The sequence below is a fragment of the Ruditapes philippinarum genome, unplaced genomic scaffold, assembly GCF_026571515.1.
Source record: "Ruditapes philippinarum isolate M1 unplaced genomic scaffold, ASM2657151v2 ctg18555_1_1_1_1, whole genome shotgun sequence".
Taxonomy (NCBI): domain Eukaryota; kingdom Metazoa; phylum Mollusca; class Bivalvia; order Venerida; family Veneridae; genus Ruditapes; species Ruditapes philippinarum.
In genome coordinates, this window is record NW_026859539.1 from 14,475 (window position 1) to 31,433 (window position 16,959).

A 16,959-nucleotide genomic window follows, 5' to 3' on the forward strand; every position below is an offset into this window, starting at 1 on the left:
AAATATATTCATTTCTAATTGAAAAAATTGACTTTGTTTTTTTGAAAATACATTTTTATTACCTCTCTTAATTTACATGAAATGTTAATTTCGGTAATATCTTTATAAATAATGCTTTTTGGAACGTACGAAATTGATAAATCTTAATTTGAGCATCATATCTATGATATAAAACCATAAAAAATGTGTGTTACAGGATCCAAAATAAAACCAAAATAAATGCATGGCATAAGAAGGATATGTCAGATTACCTTTGCTTTTTTCATATGCCTACTTATCTAAATTCTTGGTATAAGTAAGTTTCTATACAACAACCTAGATACGACGAAAATGTTAGCTGTTGTTAAAAACTCATGATGATGTGGAATATATGATTGGGCTTTTAAGATATTATTTGAGTAAGTTTTTGTGTTCGCCTGAATTTCACAAGATATTGGTAATCCTTATCTGTTCATCCATTCGTTTAACAGAGACTGGTTGATTGCTACAATCAATCAAAATAAGAATTATAATATTAATGCTTCCAAACACATCTAAATGTAGAAAAAATAATTATCTGTGTCGCTCACTATGCAATGTCTTCAAATCGTATTGGTCTTATTTGTGTCGCTCAATTTGTCATGTCATAAAGTCAAATTGCCCGTATTTTTCTCGCTCACTGTCTAAAGTCATAAAGCCATATTAACCGTATCTGTGTCGCTCACGTTGTCATGTCATGAAGTCACATTGGCTGTACTTGTGTCACTTACTGTGTCATGTCATTAAGTCATTTTGGCTGTATCTGTGTCGCTCACGTTGTCATGTCATATAGTCATATTGACCGTATTTGTGTCGCTTCCCCTGTCATGTCATACAGTCACATAGACATTATCTGTGTCGCTTACATTGTCATGTCATAAAGTCACATTGGCTGTATCTGTGTAGCCCACAATGTCATGTCATAAAGTCACATTAACCTTCTTACTCTCGGCCACTGTGTCATGTCATTAAGTCACAATGGACGTTTTCGTGTTGCTCACTGTGCCATGTCATAAAGTCACATTGGTTGAATGTGTGTCGCCAACTGTGTCATGTCATAAAGTCATATTAGCTTGTCCTGTGTCGCTCACTGTGCCATGTCATAAAGTCACATTGGTCGTATCTGTGTCGCGCACAGTGCCATTTCGTAAAGTCACATTTGGCATGTAGTATTAACAACGGAAACTTTATAAATATTGCATACGTTATACAGCTAAGATCAAAATGACACACCCTATATGGTCTAATTACTAGTAAAATACTTACTTTTGCATTTTGACCTTTTTAGCAATGCATCTAAGGTGAGCGATTTAGGGCCATAATGGCACTCTTGTTTTCCTCTTTTGTTGTACTGCTCTATTGTTTTAGCAGCTTACATTTGTTATTTTGATATTGAAATACGATACACCTTGTGTACACAACTCTCAAATTAAAGCTTGGTATTTGAATCTCTTTCATTAAAAGTTATATTTATGTTATAAACTTTTTTAATTTGAGAGAGACTAAAAATCACACAAAAATACGGTATATACCAGGCAAGATGCCTGAATGATTAAATGTTAAAATATTTTAAAGCTTCTTTCCCACACAAAACGGGACTAAGAAAACATATTTGTTTACAGTTATTAAATATGCATGGAATTAAAATTTGAAGTTTTCACAAGATGACTGTGACCTTATGTTATGTTTCACTTGACACAGATATAAACAACCATATTAGCAAGTAGTATTGTGTAAATATTGTTCATCATTATGTAAATATATCGAATAAAAATATGTTTAAACTAAGTAACACAGCTTGATTCAGGTAGACCTTCCTATATAAATGTCAGTTTTGTTTAACCGGATTGCCGATATATATGCTTTTTTGTCTCTTTATATTAACATTATTTTCTATGATAATAATTCATAATTTCCTATAGAGCAATCGATTGCAGAATAACAAACTTACCAAAAGCACCACTGTTGAAACGGCAACCAAGGGATCTACTATCAATTAGTGAACAGGAGTGTTCAAAATTTAAGTTGATATTTATAGAATAAAACGTTGCAACGGCTCAAAATTACAGCATCATAAATATGGCAAAAATTTTACTCATATGATTTTTTTTATAAATGTGCCTGTGGTGATATTTTTTCTCTTGATGACATTTTATTTCAAAAACGCCCAAGAATAGCCTTAAAAAGTCTAGAATTCATTTTTTCACATTGACTTATAAATGATAATCAATGAAAAATGTCGCTAAAAAGCGATATTTATCTATTTTATAACTCTGATTGATTCCTGCAAGCGTCTATAAGTATTGCTTCATGGATACTGTAGTGAATTAAATCCTTGATGTTGTATTTGCATTAAATTACAGGTATAGCTGAATTCAACTTCTGTAATTGGATGAACTCAGGGCTACAAAGTTGTATAAGGTAAGATATCCTTACTTAATAAAAAAAATTATCACATTTTTTCAACCTACTTTGTGAAATACTGGTAATAATTCTTTTAAAAAAAATGGTAATAAATTATTCTAATTTGTAACTGATGGGCTTTCAGTGTTGATATTCCAGTGTATCAGGTTTGGAAATATGGAATAATGATGCTGACTGTTAATGTGACATTATCATCAGTTGACCTTCACCTGTTCACCCACTATATACTTTAGGATGGCCATATTCTCTCCATGTTTTTAATTAAAATATATTGTATTCTTATGTAATTTTGTATTTGTGTAGTGGTAAACGGAGCCAAGAGGAAGTAATTGTTGCTCCTACAACTCCAGCAGTTACCACCCTTGCTGCACAGCTTACAGAAGACAATGAAGATTTTGCTGGAAGGGGACGCATTATCACTAATCAGAAGAAGTGCAGGGAGAGAACTTTGGATGATTATGATGATGACAGTGAGAGTTAACTTTCCTGGCTAAGGATGAAGTTTAAATTCTTGGAAATTTAAGCTTGGTAAATTATGTTAACACTTAATTCAAATGTTCCTTGCCAAAGCTTTTGAATTGTCAAGGGACAGAAATGCCATTGGAAGAAATGTTAGAGTTAGTGTTCATGACTGTCAATGATACGTTCATAATAATGTTGTTAAAAGAGATAAATGTAAACTAACATTAGATAGTAAGCTAGCATTCCAGATTATACTTTATAAGTTTAAGATTGACTAAACAATGCAGAGTTATCAAACTGAGTCGATCAGATTTCTGGTTAAAGTTTTTGTGCCGTAGAATATTCATTACTATATTTCAAGGAATTTATTTCAAACTTTATATGTATATGTTTCTTATGATTCCCTTATCATATATGACAATATGACAAGATTGGTTAAGTGAAGCACATATATTAAGGAATAAACTAATAAAAGGAATGGACTGAAACAGTTCGCAATCTTATTTGAGAGTATAATAGGAGATCACTGTATATGGCCAATAACATGAGTGTTTGACAGAGTTATGACCCTTTTTGAACTTGATTTTTTTTTTACCTTATCAAGTCTCTTGTTTTAATCAAGCATTGACAATAGTGGAGCACATTGTCCTACTTACAGCCCATTTATCATTAATAGTTATCTAAATAAAATCTATTACTAATGTGGTAAAATGTAATGTTATAATTCTCCTAACTTAACTTTGATATTGTAATCATGTTATTTTATTTAAGTTGTTGTGTTTGAAGCCAAAATTTTGTAGTTTTGCAATATATATAAAGTGTATATTTCTTGTATGTACAGTTGATATGTTGTGATGTGGTAAAGTTAATGTTCAAGTTGTGATATTTACTTTAAGTTATTTTAGTTGTATGTTACCGACATTGTTAGAAAAGGAAAGATTCTATTTCCAAATGTTTTAGCTAAACTATTCATAGAATACCGGACGTAATACACAATACCCATTGTTTATGCGTTTAGTATGTGGCTGTTGGTTTAAATTTGAGGCCAAGTTAATATTTCGTTTTTATACTTTTTAAACCACTGATGGTATTCAATTAAAACTTCACACATCTGTAGCAATACTATTGTAGATCACAGAAAGAAAACCCAATGATTTTAGCATATGTTTTGACAGAATTATATTTTCTTTACTGCTTAAAATAAATATATAAGATCAATATCTTGAATTGGTTCAGATGTTAATTTAAACCTGTAGCTTTGAGACTATAAAATCTTGCTAAACTTTGGACTAAATTAAAGCTTTCTGTGAATCTATTCTGCATTTTCCAGAGCCTTGTTTTACTATTAAATACTGAGAAAATTAAACGCATTTACTTCTGCTATTTATTAACAGGCTTAATCAATTGAGTCTGCAATATTGTCAATTTTGCTGTATTGGCTGACTTTGAATGTTTCCATTTTACCTATTCTGATCAGAATATTATCATCTCCAGCTATTACTATTGTGGTTTTTTGACATGACAAACTGGAAATATTTGGCAACTGGAAATATTTGGCTAACTTTTAATGTTTCAATTTTAATTTTAAGGGGGCTATTGTGTTCAGATTAGAAAATTATTATCGCCTGTTGTTAAAGAGACTCTACTGAGGTTTTTGGATGTGACAGAACTGGAAATATCTTTTTAGATTTTTATATCATTTCATGTAGGTCTATAACAATAGCTTATGTGTAAAATTTGAGATTATAAGCTCACTCCTGTTTTTTTAAAAATAACTGTTTTAATGCGAAAAATGACCTTAAAATGCGTATTACTCTTTTCGGGCTGACAAACACTCTACATATTGACCTATAACTTAAGTTTATCTTTTTATCCCCTTTCAAGTGACCAGATTGATGTTTTTTCAGATTTTCAAATTAAATTTTTTTAAGCTATTGGACCTTAGTGGAGTTTCCTTACAGGAATCGTGTGCGACTAACTGTTTTTGGCTTACTTATATGTAATCAAATAATCAATCACTTCATATAAATAAACCCTTATATGACTTGACAGTAATAATAAAGGAATATTTATTAAATGTAAAATGATTTTATTTATTTGATCCAACAAACACAAACATGTTCATTGTGTAATGAAATAATATGTACCTATGCCATATGAATAAAAATATGAATAGCAATTGAATATGTGAATCAAAATTCAATATAGAACAGAACAGAACAAAGTTTATAACTTGTACACACATAGGTAACAAGCATTTTGGAATATGATTTTAGGTCACATATTTTACAATATAGAAAAAAACACACATAAAGAAAAAAATAAATACAATACATATATACAGTAAATATACATATTTATTATATACTTACAAATGAAATATTGAGAAATATTGATGAAATAAAATGCGTATTTTCATTTTCCGTATTTTCACTGTAAAAATTTATTTTTCACTGCAGTGAAACATATTTTCCGTATTTTCACTGGTGTCTTGCCGGACTACTTTCTTTTAAATTCTGCCAGTACACAAAATTTAAGGGAAAGTCTTTCAAATTTTAATGTCAAAAAAGAGAAAAATGTATATATAATAAACAGAAAATTCAAGTTTTGTCTATAAATACATGATTTATTTTCATCTTGTGGCTTGAAAATTACCATATTTCACTCGTGGCTACCGCCACTCATGAAATATTTATTTTCATACCACTCGATGAAAATAAATAATGTATTTATAGACAAAACTTGAATATCCTCTATGTATTTATCAATGTAGAATGAACTAATATGTACCTATGCCATATGAATAAAATATGAATTGAAATTGACTATGTGAAGCAAAAGTCAATATATTTACATGCGATATGTAGAGAGCATATAGAACATATTTTCCATATGTGTAAAGGATCTTTAAGACACTATGTAAAATTCCTGATTAAAATACTGCATAGTTATATATACGTAATGACACAGACATTATTGTTATTATTGTATGATATTGTTGTTATTGTACGCATTTATTTACTTGTGTTATACTGTATTATTTGACATGTTGATAACATTATTTTTGAATAAAATATCATGGAAAATATCCATACACTTTGGGTGTTTTTTACTTAAACAATCATTAAGATTTATACCTTTGACTTTAAAAAGGAAGAAAAAGGAGGTGTCTTATACCTAGTAAAAAATAAAATTCTTATGTTGTATTGTCAAAGTAAAAGTTTATAAACATATTTCTTGCTTTATCTACACTTTGAATTTAAAACAGAAAATCATTTTTGTTCCGCAATCTAGTGACTGTGAGGAAATTTCTAACTTTACATTATGCCAGTAAAAATAAAGTGTATTATATATTAAGAAATCTTAACTTTATTTAGTTGTCCATTATATGATCACAGTATCCTATTTATTCATTTTGTTTGAGTTTCACATTGTTTCCGCAGTTTAAGGACTCTTATTTTGTCTGAATTTCCTGCTACTATCAGAGCTTTATTTTTCCTATCAAATGTTACTGTAGAAATAAATGCATATGTCATGTCAGATACCTTTGTTATGAATTGAAGAAAAGTTCTACCATCTTCACTCATTTGTAAAAAATTCCCATTCGTACAATTTACAAAAACATACCCTTGATCATCTACACAAACTCCACATAAGCTTTGTATGTCTAGATTGTTTAATGTAAACAAATGGTTTCCATTGTTGTCAATGGTAACAAGCTTATTATGATATGGTAGGTATAACTTACTTCCATCATTACTCACAGTAATATTGTTACCTGCAGATATACCATTTGTAGATGAATAAATCATCTGCTGCTTTATACCATCTGTACTATAACTATAAACAGAACCATAAGAGTCTCTAACATACATCTGATCACCATGACAAGTCAGACCACTACACCTATGATCTGTATAAATGGATCTACTCAGTGTCATACTACGTTTTGTATTAACAAACTGAAGTTTGTCCCCCAACAGTGATACAACAGCTACATTATCCCCGACATAGCAAACATCAAGTGGTTCACCAGGAAGATCACACACACACTTTACATTATACATGTTATCAAGTTTCTTCAAGTTATTATTATTGTTATCTGCAAGCAGAATTTCTCCTGAAGGTAGTATACAACTTCCGTTAATGAAACATTCCTGACTATCATCATTGGTACTGATTTTAATTTCACTTTTCTCTTCGACTGACCATACATCTGACGACATTGACCTCGATCTCTTTACACTCAAATCAATTGTCTCGGTCAGTAAATCACTGAAATAGGGCATATATTCGTAAATGTTTAAAATGATATAATTTTTGTCAGGGGTATTGAAATATAAAATCAAATGTGTAAAGTAAAATAATCAAATATTGACCATTTTTTTTATTAAAAAACATGTTTTAGCAAGAAATGTTTTAATTCAATATTGCAGCTTTATTAAAGATACTTTAGATGAAAGTGATAGAAAGAGCAAACATTTCATGATTTATTGATAAAACTGCACTAAATAATAAATAAAACTAATGTCTTTATAAGGACAAAAAAGATAAAAAAATTAATAAATAAATAGGAAAAATCGTTTAATTTAATCTTTGTCTCCAGTCAATGCATAGCAATTAGCTAGTTCAATTCATTTATTGAAATGTCCCATCGGAACACCAGCAATATACACAATATAATATTTACTTTCATAAAATATAATTATATTTGAGTATTTGTAAACAACTGGTGTAAATGCGTATCCGAGTATTGAAGAAATAACACATCTATTTAAAGAACCTGTTGATATATGAGGGGTTATAAAAATACGAAGTAACTTCTGTATTTGACGTCAGAGAGCTTTAAATTGCTGGTAGATTTTTAAGCTATTTATTATGAAATCAGGTAAGAAGTCTGAAAATTAATGCATTAAGTTATAATTGCCAAATTTATGCGATAATGCACAATAAGCAAATGAATGCTCTTGAGACTCTTTATGTTTTAAGATAAATTATTAATTTTGATTAATCGCATAGAGGATATTGAATGAGTGTAGATTTAATCCTATTTTTTTCTGGCTAGTATTATATTGTTTTATTTCATGCTATCCAGTGTTTTATTGTAATATATCAGATGATTATATTCTGATAAACCACTAGTGAAATTTATAAAAATATAATTTTCACCGAGCTGGACTTGGCCCTATATGAAAAGAAAATCATAACTAAATGGAATGACAGGCAGAAATAAATGCCGTCATGCGTAAATTTTGCTTCTTTAAGAAAAGAAAGTCGATGTCATCATACATCATATTGAAAATGTAACAAAATTAGAGAAATTTAACAGACCTATGTTTCAAAACTGATGATGTGACGTCATGATGTGATGACGTCACAAAGGGGAATGCGCGACGTTACGCGGCAAAATCAGTTAAAAATATTAAAATCACATAAAAAGCATGAAAAATAAAAAGAAAATTCATTTGCTTTGCATATAAGATTGAAATATATTTCATTCGTGAACACCAGCTTTTTATATTTTGCATCTGGTGTTCACTCAGTGAAATTATATTTCAATCTTACATGCAAAGCAAACAAATGTCCTCTATTTATTCAACGAGTTCAATAAATTTAGCGTTGAATCTACACAAATATAATATTCTTTTTTTATCACATAACTAAAATAAGAACGGTTTACTAATAAAAAGAGTCATTTTTCGTTGAAGAGCCTATATAACGCTAACGTTTGTGCGCTTTAATGCTATGTTTGTAAACATAATGCCAGTAACGTCAAATCAAAGTGTTATTACAGCATTTAAACCATTTAAGTTTTTCAAATTGCATTGTCAAAAAAAATGTTTATGATAAACTGAAAATTCAAGTTTTTTTTACCGATTTATTTTTCATATTGTGGCCTATCATGAAAATATTTATTCATGAACATATGTATTTTTATACCATTCGTTGAAATAATTTAAAAAAAAGCAACATGTTTATTTCTGAAAAAAAAAATAAGCATACAAGTTACTGACTTAATAATTGTCTTTCATTTATTATTCTAAAATAATGACGAACGACTAGCAAATACAGAGTGACTCACGTACAGCCAGATCTTTTTGCTAACTGTACGGATCCGTACGACTAGCCACTACGTCATCGTTAGTGATGTCATGAAATTAAATAAAAAAATCTTTGTCGCACTATCCATTTTATCATAGAAATGGTAGCAGCATGTTTTCTCTACATGGGTACATCAGTGCAAACATTTTGTGCCGGCGCACGGGGAAGTTGTGTTAAGCTGTAAGATCACTTATGCAACGTTGTTCTTGGCGTCGTAAATCTGCCAAGCCCCGGGTAGTGTTTATTTTGCCATGGTATTTCGATAAAATTTTCGGAAATTGTGTAGCAGATATTGCATTTTATCACAAACACGTGCCGCTTTTGACGACTCCGTAAAAAAGGTATTGCACGGCCGTGTATATATTTTTACGTGAAGTCCTTTGCGGTATACAAACATATTATGATACTGCAAGTTTGTAATGTCGTTTTTCATTGCATAATCGTGACGTTTATATAGATTTTTATAATACTGCACGTTTGTAACGTCACTTTTCATTGGATAATCGTGACGTTCATATAAATAAATTTTATATACACGGCTGCTGTCGATTCATGAAGAAATCTTACATTTTTCTCTATTAAATGATGCTTGCTGTATTATAAATTCGTTATAAAGATCGTTGACAGGTTATATGACCGTATATAAACGGCTGTTTGCAATTTAACCATCGCCTAACCAGGCCCTAACGGCTCGAGTTATATTTACAAACAGCCGTTTATATAGGGCCATATAACCTGTCAACGACCTTTATAACTAATAATATACACGACTGCTGTCAATTTATGAAGAAATCTCACTTTTTTTCTCTAAATAAGAAAGTTTGCTGTATTATAAATTCGTTATAAATATTTTGACATGTTATATGGCCGTATATTAAACGTATGCCCAGCGGCACGGGTTATACATATACAAACACCCGTTTATATAGGGCCATAAATGTCAAAGATCTTTATAAATAATAGTGTAAATGTTAGCGTTGTCTACTATAGGCGCGTCGATGAAAAATGATCATTTTGCATTTTAACTGTCTTTTATGGTGGTACGTTATAAATAGAACAATATATTAGTGTAGTTGATCGGGTTCGTGCAATAAAATAATGTCATGCTCGCCACAGACTGGCATAGTATACTTTTATTCAACTCATTCAATAAATTTAGTACTCACTTACACTCATTCGGTATCCTCTATATATGAACATTGATTGTTTTTATTTTTTAGGGAGAGCCAAGATATTTTCTGATAATTATGTATTTCATTACATGGATTTTAGATAAAATGAAATCAGAAAGGTAACAACTATTGACTGTCTTTAACATGATAGTGTTTTATACTGGGAAATATATATATTCATTAAAACTGAATGCCTCCAGATGAGCCAAAATATTTCAAGAAAATCGATTTTATATCAATAAAGAGGAAAGTCGAAATAACGCCAAATAGGTATGTTTTCGTGTCTTCGCCTTTCCAATTTCGGGGCAAAAACACGAAATGGTAGAAATCAGCATCCAAACATATGAGACTCCGCTATTTTTAGTAACATTTACGGATTATTCTATCTGGCTAGTGAGAAATATAGGTACAGGTATAATACAGGTATTTTTGTATCAAATAGCTAAACAGGGGCTGACAAAGAATGTTTTCATATTGTACCTTTGTAATCCTCTTTTCAACTGCATCGAATTTTGTATTCCTGAAATGAAATGTTCATGTACATATATTTTGAGGGTAATAAATAAGGGTAATTCTATGTCTTCCTTAATGATAGTAATGGTCTGAATCGACAAGTGAATATGGTGAATTGAAAGTGATTGATTGAATTCAAGTAGACAAGGATGAATTTAACTTAAATATTAACTTTGTGGTTTATAACTGCATTTTAAAGTCATCAATTCATCAATAGTATGCATTTATGTAAAATAAACAAATAAATCAATATAACAAAGGAGGACAATATTTTTTTAATAAAGGGTTATATCTATTATTATCTACGTGTAAAATTGTAGTAATTCATAAAGATACGTGCGTTCTTCACTGAATATTGATGTGAATATTTCTATAAAGACATACAAACGTATTCCAAGATAAGTTTAAATCTTGCACATATATTTTTATTAATACACATTGTATTTCTTTTGATAATCTATAAAGGGCCTTAGCTAAAATGCAGAATCAGAGTTTGATTATATTTGATTAAATAACTCAAAACTACTTATACAGCTAGATGAAAAACTGAAAATCTGTATCTCACAATGACATCTGTGCACTGTTTTGTTTTATGTTGATAATGCAATTGATTTGAATGTTATATTTTGAACAAAATGAAGAAATAAAGAGATAAGTATTAAAACCAAGGACAATGGCGAATACGTTATGGCGTGAAGAGCTGCTTCACTTCTTATTTATTGCATCACTCCATAATAACTTATATGTACTTAATAGGTTTAACAATAATACCTTTTTACTTTAAGAGTAAAAAGTACCGTCCAAACAAAAATTAAATTAAAAAAGATTGGGGATACTTTAGGTATTATGGAATGAAGCAAAACATTTCCAATGCACTGCACTTGTACCCAGTAAGATCTGGAGTTTTAGTTTTATAACTAAATGAGCTGTAGTGTTATGTTTGAAATTAAAACAATGATGGAATGTAAAACGAAGAGATGAAAGTATAAGCAACCAGACTAACTGCGCTAAAGCTATATACAAATGTTTCTGTTCCGCTGCCTTCCGCGAGAAATAATAGAAGCTCACTATTATAATTACTGTTTTGAATATTAATTTTATTAAATATAAATGATAATTAATTTAAGACAAACCTTCCCTTTGTGCTCTACCTAGAAGTGACGTATTTTCTGTAGAAATCGGAAGCAAGATTGGCCCTTGTGACGGTACCACTGGCAATGGTGGTGCGTAGTTATAAGACTGTGTAGTATTTGATATTGTGCCTATAGAATGATTTGTATTGAGTGACTGTCCAAACACATGGCCATATTCTAGTCCTGTGTTAAAAAGAAAAAAGAGAGATGTCATTGTATACTCAAGAGAAGATTGTTTAAGAAAATAATTAATTACTAGAAACCTCGCACTGGTCAAAATGTAATGGCATGCAACACATACAATTCATTTTAGACAAACCTTCTGTTTGTGGTGTACCTTGAAGTGAAGTATTCCCTGTTGAAACCGGAATCATCGTGTTATGACTTGACAGCAAGTTTGGCAATTGTGACGGTACCACTGTCAATTGTGGTGTGTAGTTCTTAGACTGTGTGATATTTGATATGGGGCCTATAGAAAGATCTGTAGTGACTAACTGTCCAGACACATGTCCATATTCTAGTCCTGTGTTTAACAGAAAAAGAGAAATGCATGCAATCTTAAATATTACTACTGTCAGTACAAACAATTCAACACCATTTTGTATCCCACAGAAGATTGTTTAAAGAATATTAAATTACTATAAACTATACTAGAAACATGTCACTTGTCAGAATATAATGGCATGCATCGCAAACATTTTTTTATTTCCTGTGGAATCGACACAACCGTCAATAATTTAAATCTGTAAATGTTTCAGTCTTAACCTTAAATGACATAACCGATCATTTAGTCACATAATCATTAAAACAGTGAATGTGAAAGTCATGTGATAAATTACTTATTGAAAGCTTCAAGACAAAGTTATGTTAACACTACGCGATAGGCTAACTTACGTTCAGTAACCTCTGATTTAACGACAATTGTTTGTAAAGGTACATCCACCACGTGGTCAAGAATAGCATGCCGTCCAATTTCGTTGATACATTTGTCTAGTTTACCCTTTTCACACGTTATTATCACGTTCATCTGTCCTGCTATAACGGCATTGTACAGGTGGTCAAACATGTTGTACCATTCGTACACATCATTCTCTTCGTAACGATATTTTCCTGCAAACTCGTCAATGATAACCAAGCAGATGTTTGCAAAGTCAATGTAATTGACATCGTTAGGTTTCTTGAGAAGTAAACATTGGGATGATTCATACGCAGACGTTAATGCAACAGCAACTGAAGTTTTTTCACAGTTTTTAGGACCTGATAGAACTATTGCCTTATGTGCCTTGATCTTATCCTTTGCTTTTCTAAGTACGTCTGAATTCACCTGACCGCAAGATATCTGATATGTCTTGAGAAAGTTGCTAGTCATCACTAGAAAAAAAGCAAAAGCAACATGTTCTAGTTTATAATGATGTGAAATGATTTATTAAAGTTTCACACCAGTAGCAAAAGTAAATAATTAAGAATTGAATACATATATACCTTTTAAATTCTTCAGTAATGGCAAGGAAGGCGACTGACTCTGACTTGTACATCCTGAAATATAGAAGACAAGAATAAAGATCAACAAGGCAAAGGCAACGTTCACAGGACGCAGCCCCCGACACACCCTAGAAGGGCACCCAGAAGGCACCCAACCAAAACCTAAAGTAGACAAAAGGGCGGTGAAACGAGAGGGACCTGTAATGTGTTAAATGATATAAACTAAAACGCACCCATATAGGAATTAAAGGGTTTAGGGCTGTAAGGGTGAAAAGGGGAGGGGGTTAAAAAATGGGAGAAGGGTGTGTGAGAAAATACCTACCGTCAACGAAAATCCAACAAGACAGACATCACAAAACATGTAAACATCCAAAACAAGTAAGAATACAGACATGAAAAACACGTGAAAGAACACAGAGGGGTTACGCCTTGGAACGGTTAGTGGTAGTTAAACCACTGGGGAGTTTAAATTGGTTTTAGGCGCGCCAAACCTCACTCCTAGCCCCAATATGTTCCTGAATGACATAAAAGTGTAAATAAAATTAATCCCCGCCAAGTGAAATTCTAACAATGGTCATGGTTACATTAGACGAAATAAACAAAACACATACAAAATTATGTAAATATGTAGAAAAAGGTACAGCCTAATGACCATTACCAAAGTACTCGATGCCTTAAAGGAAGGCAGAGCAACAAGAAAATCACCTACAGGGGCTCTTGCAGCAGTAAAGTTTCTCGTGTCATGGCATGTCCTGGTAGAACATCACCTTTTAAGGAAAACATTCTAGGTTTTATCGTCAGAAGAAGAAAGGCAAATTAAATGAATTAATTGTACAGAATCCTATCGGATTATTTGCATTATTGATTAACAATAAACTTTTAAAGGCACATGAAACTTCAGAAACAAATAAACTTTTCGTTCTTTAGAAAAGGTACATGAGTTTGTTAAATGTAGTAATTATGGGTTTAAAAGAAATAAGCATTGAATGTCATATGCCTTGAGATAAAGGTCGCAAAATGTAAGGGGTGTGGTTTTTTGATTTCAATAAAAATACTTATCCATTTCAGCTGTACTTATTCCCAAACATTCATGAATGACTGAGCTATAAGGTCAATGACTAACGTTTTGGAAACTGAAAAAGTTTTTAAAAAATATTAAACTATGGGCCTTAAATCTCGGAATGATAGAAATATAAATGACATCATATAAAAGACAATTGTATAATAAAAATATACCTATTGTAAGATCAGCCGGTTGTGTTGAACTTGTATCAGTAAACACCTTCACCATTTCGTCTAAGAGTTCATGGTCATGGTGCATTTTGCACTCTTCCAATATCTTCAGGTCACTAACTATGACAATATCCAGGGCTTTATCGCCATTATCTCTCTTTGTTGAATGCATCATGCTTTTAAATATATCATCCATGGCTTTAGCTTTGCTTTCATCATAAGAAATTCTTCCAAAAGGATCTCTACATAAAACCAAGTCTACATCTTCAGGGTCAATGTGTCTCCAATCAGACGAAGTGTGCATTTCTACGCTTCGTTTGTGATTATAGTCCATCCCCTTTACTGCTGCAAGAGCGGTCTCAAAGTAACGGCTATTGTTGCATCCGGTTACAACCACATGATGGCAATCTCTTAGTTTAGATCGAATTTCTGTCATTTCATTTGGCGGATTGAATTCGTCTGATAGTTCTTTCATCGTTGACTCAAACCCCGCTTACAAATAGAAAATGAAATATATATATATATAAATATATATATATATATATATATATATATATATATATATATATATATATATATATATATATATATATATATATATATATAAAAACAAAGAAAACGCAGCTTGTGTTTACTTTTATTTGATCAAAGAGATATTGTTATATATATTCTAAGGTGATAGATTAAATTAGATCAGTCCAGATTAGATAACAATATATTTATTCAGTTTTTTGTGTATAAGACTCGAATCAAATACAAATTTCTCCGTTGAATGTTAAAAAGGAATGTAGATAATACTATTTTAAAGTTGTTTTTTAATAACGAACTTACCTTGAAGCCGTGCCAGAATATCATCAGCAACTTTGATTCTTTTATTTTTGTCCCCTGAAGTAAAGTATATCAATTTCCAATAAAGCGAAACATCAATAAAGTTTAAACTTTCTGAACAATGTCGAAGATCAAAACAAATCTATACAATTTTGAGATTTGTGTAAACAAATTGACTGATATCACTTTGAAATATTTCAATAATTTCACTTAGCTTATCATATCAAATGTTAGTGTTGATTGCGATAAATACAAATTAATACTAAGACATGATCTTATACAAATAAAAAATGGTAATAATTTAATAAGTTAAGTTGATTTATGATTACTGAAACCTACCCAAAGGTCCTGGTTTCTGGGCCGTCACTTGTCTGAGAATGGAAGTTGTTTCTTCGGCATTCGCTTGCACTTCATTCATAATGTTTAACAACTGCTTAGAGGTTTCTTCATGCCAAATACGTAAACAATCACCGAGATTTGGTAGATGATTACATTTTACCTGTTTTATTTTCGCTAGTAAGGATGCTTCATCATTTGGATCAAGCACATTCTTTGCTATTAGCCTAATAGAATCGTCCAATCGTCCCCAATAAATATCAAAGTCATCATCTGAAATGTTGCCAGTAGTTGGGTGATGTTGCAACTCATTCCGAATCCCTCGAATTTCTGTTTTCAAAGCGACGATTACGAGTGGCTGCAGACGTGTGACAAAAAGTTCTGATATCAATAGTACAAGTATTGATACGTCCCATTGATTTTCATCAGCGGTACCGTTAACAGGATACAATAAATCATACTGATCTCTCCTAAGCTTTTTGTTATTGAATAATTGCATCACATCCTGCTTTCTGTGAGATAGATATGCATCGACTGATGTATAAGTGTTCCCAGCATCAGTTTTGGCAAGTTTTACAAAATATTTCCTTAAAACGTCAGCACATATGTCTACCACAAAGCAAACAAGTCTATAATATTTGTCTGCCATCTGTAAAATAAACAAGAAATAAGGAAACCCTTTATAAATATAAACAAATAGCATTATTTATTTCTTAATTTTTGTAGAAAAAACGTGTATGCATTATTTCATTAGCAAAAGTTATACAAATGTTGATAAATATCAATTAATTAATGTGCAAAAGTAACTAATAATCCATTTTTATAATTCAATACAGTTAAATTATTGCTGCACATTTTTTGAAGTATTTTTATATAGAATAAATAGCACAACCAGGATTATCTTAGGTAATAGCACAACCAAGATTATCTAAGGTAAACCAGGTTTTAATACAGTTAAAATTGGCAAAAATAGACAATTATAAGTTTATAACATATTCCGCTGATATAACAGCAATGTCTTATTATTCATCTTATGCTAGGGTATCTTTCATGACATTGTTCATGAGGAAATAAATTGAGTGATATGTATAAAATGGATTAATTTCATACCTATTTCAGACTAAGTTTCTCGACAAAGTACAATGACCAATATATATATCTCTTTCAATATCTACCGGGTTTTATACATAGGTATCTTATACGTTACAGTGAAATTAAAAGAACTATAATCTAGTGAGTTTAACAAGGTCACACAT

At 31.0% G+C, this 16,959-nt stretch overlaps 1 protein-coding gene across 3 annotated transcripts; it reads right to left on the reverse strand.

The window, feature by feature from the left end:
* Positions 1-4,968: 4,968 nt before the first annotated feature.
* LOC132756894 (uncharacterized) lies at positions 4,969-16,350 on the reverse strand. 3 transcript variants are annotated; one of them, XM_060748038.1, is made up of 9 exons: positions 15,707-16,350; positions 15,371-15,424; positions 14,543-15,031; positions 13,307-13,360; positions 12,719-13,195; positions 12,144-12,347; positions 11,843-12,007; positions 10,659-10,698; positions 4,969-7,179 (listed from the first exon to the last, which is right to left on the reverse strand). In XM_060748038.1, the coding sequence occupies exons 1-9, from the start codon at positions 16,200-16,202 to the stop codon at positions 6,315-6,317; spliced, it is 2,844 nt and encodes a 947-aa protein (XP_060604021.1). In that variant the 5' UTR covers positions 16,203-16,350; the 3' UTR covers positions 4,969-6,314. The 3 variants fall into 3 exon arrangements, with proteins under 3 accessions (XP_060604021.1, XP_060604019.1, XP_060604020.1); XM_060748036.1 differs by having other exon boundaries at positions 11,825-12,007; XM_060748037.1 differs by having other exon boundaries at positions 4,971-7,179; positions 11,825-12,007; positions 12,162-12,347.
* Between the last annotated feature and the right edge of the window lie 609 nt (positions 16,351-16,959).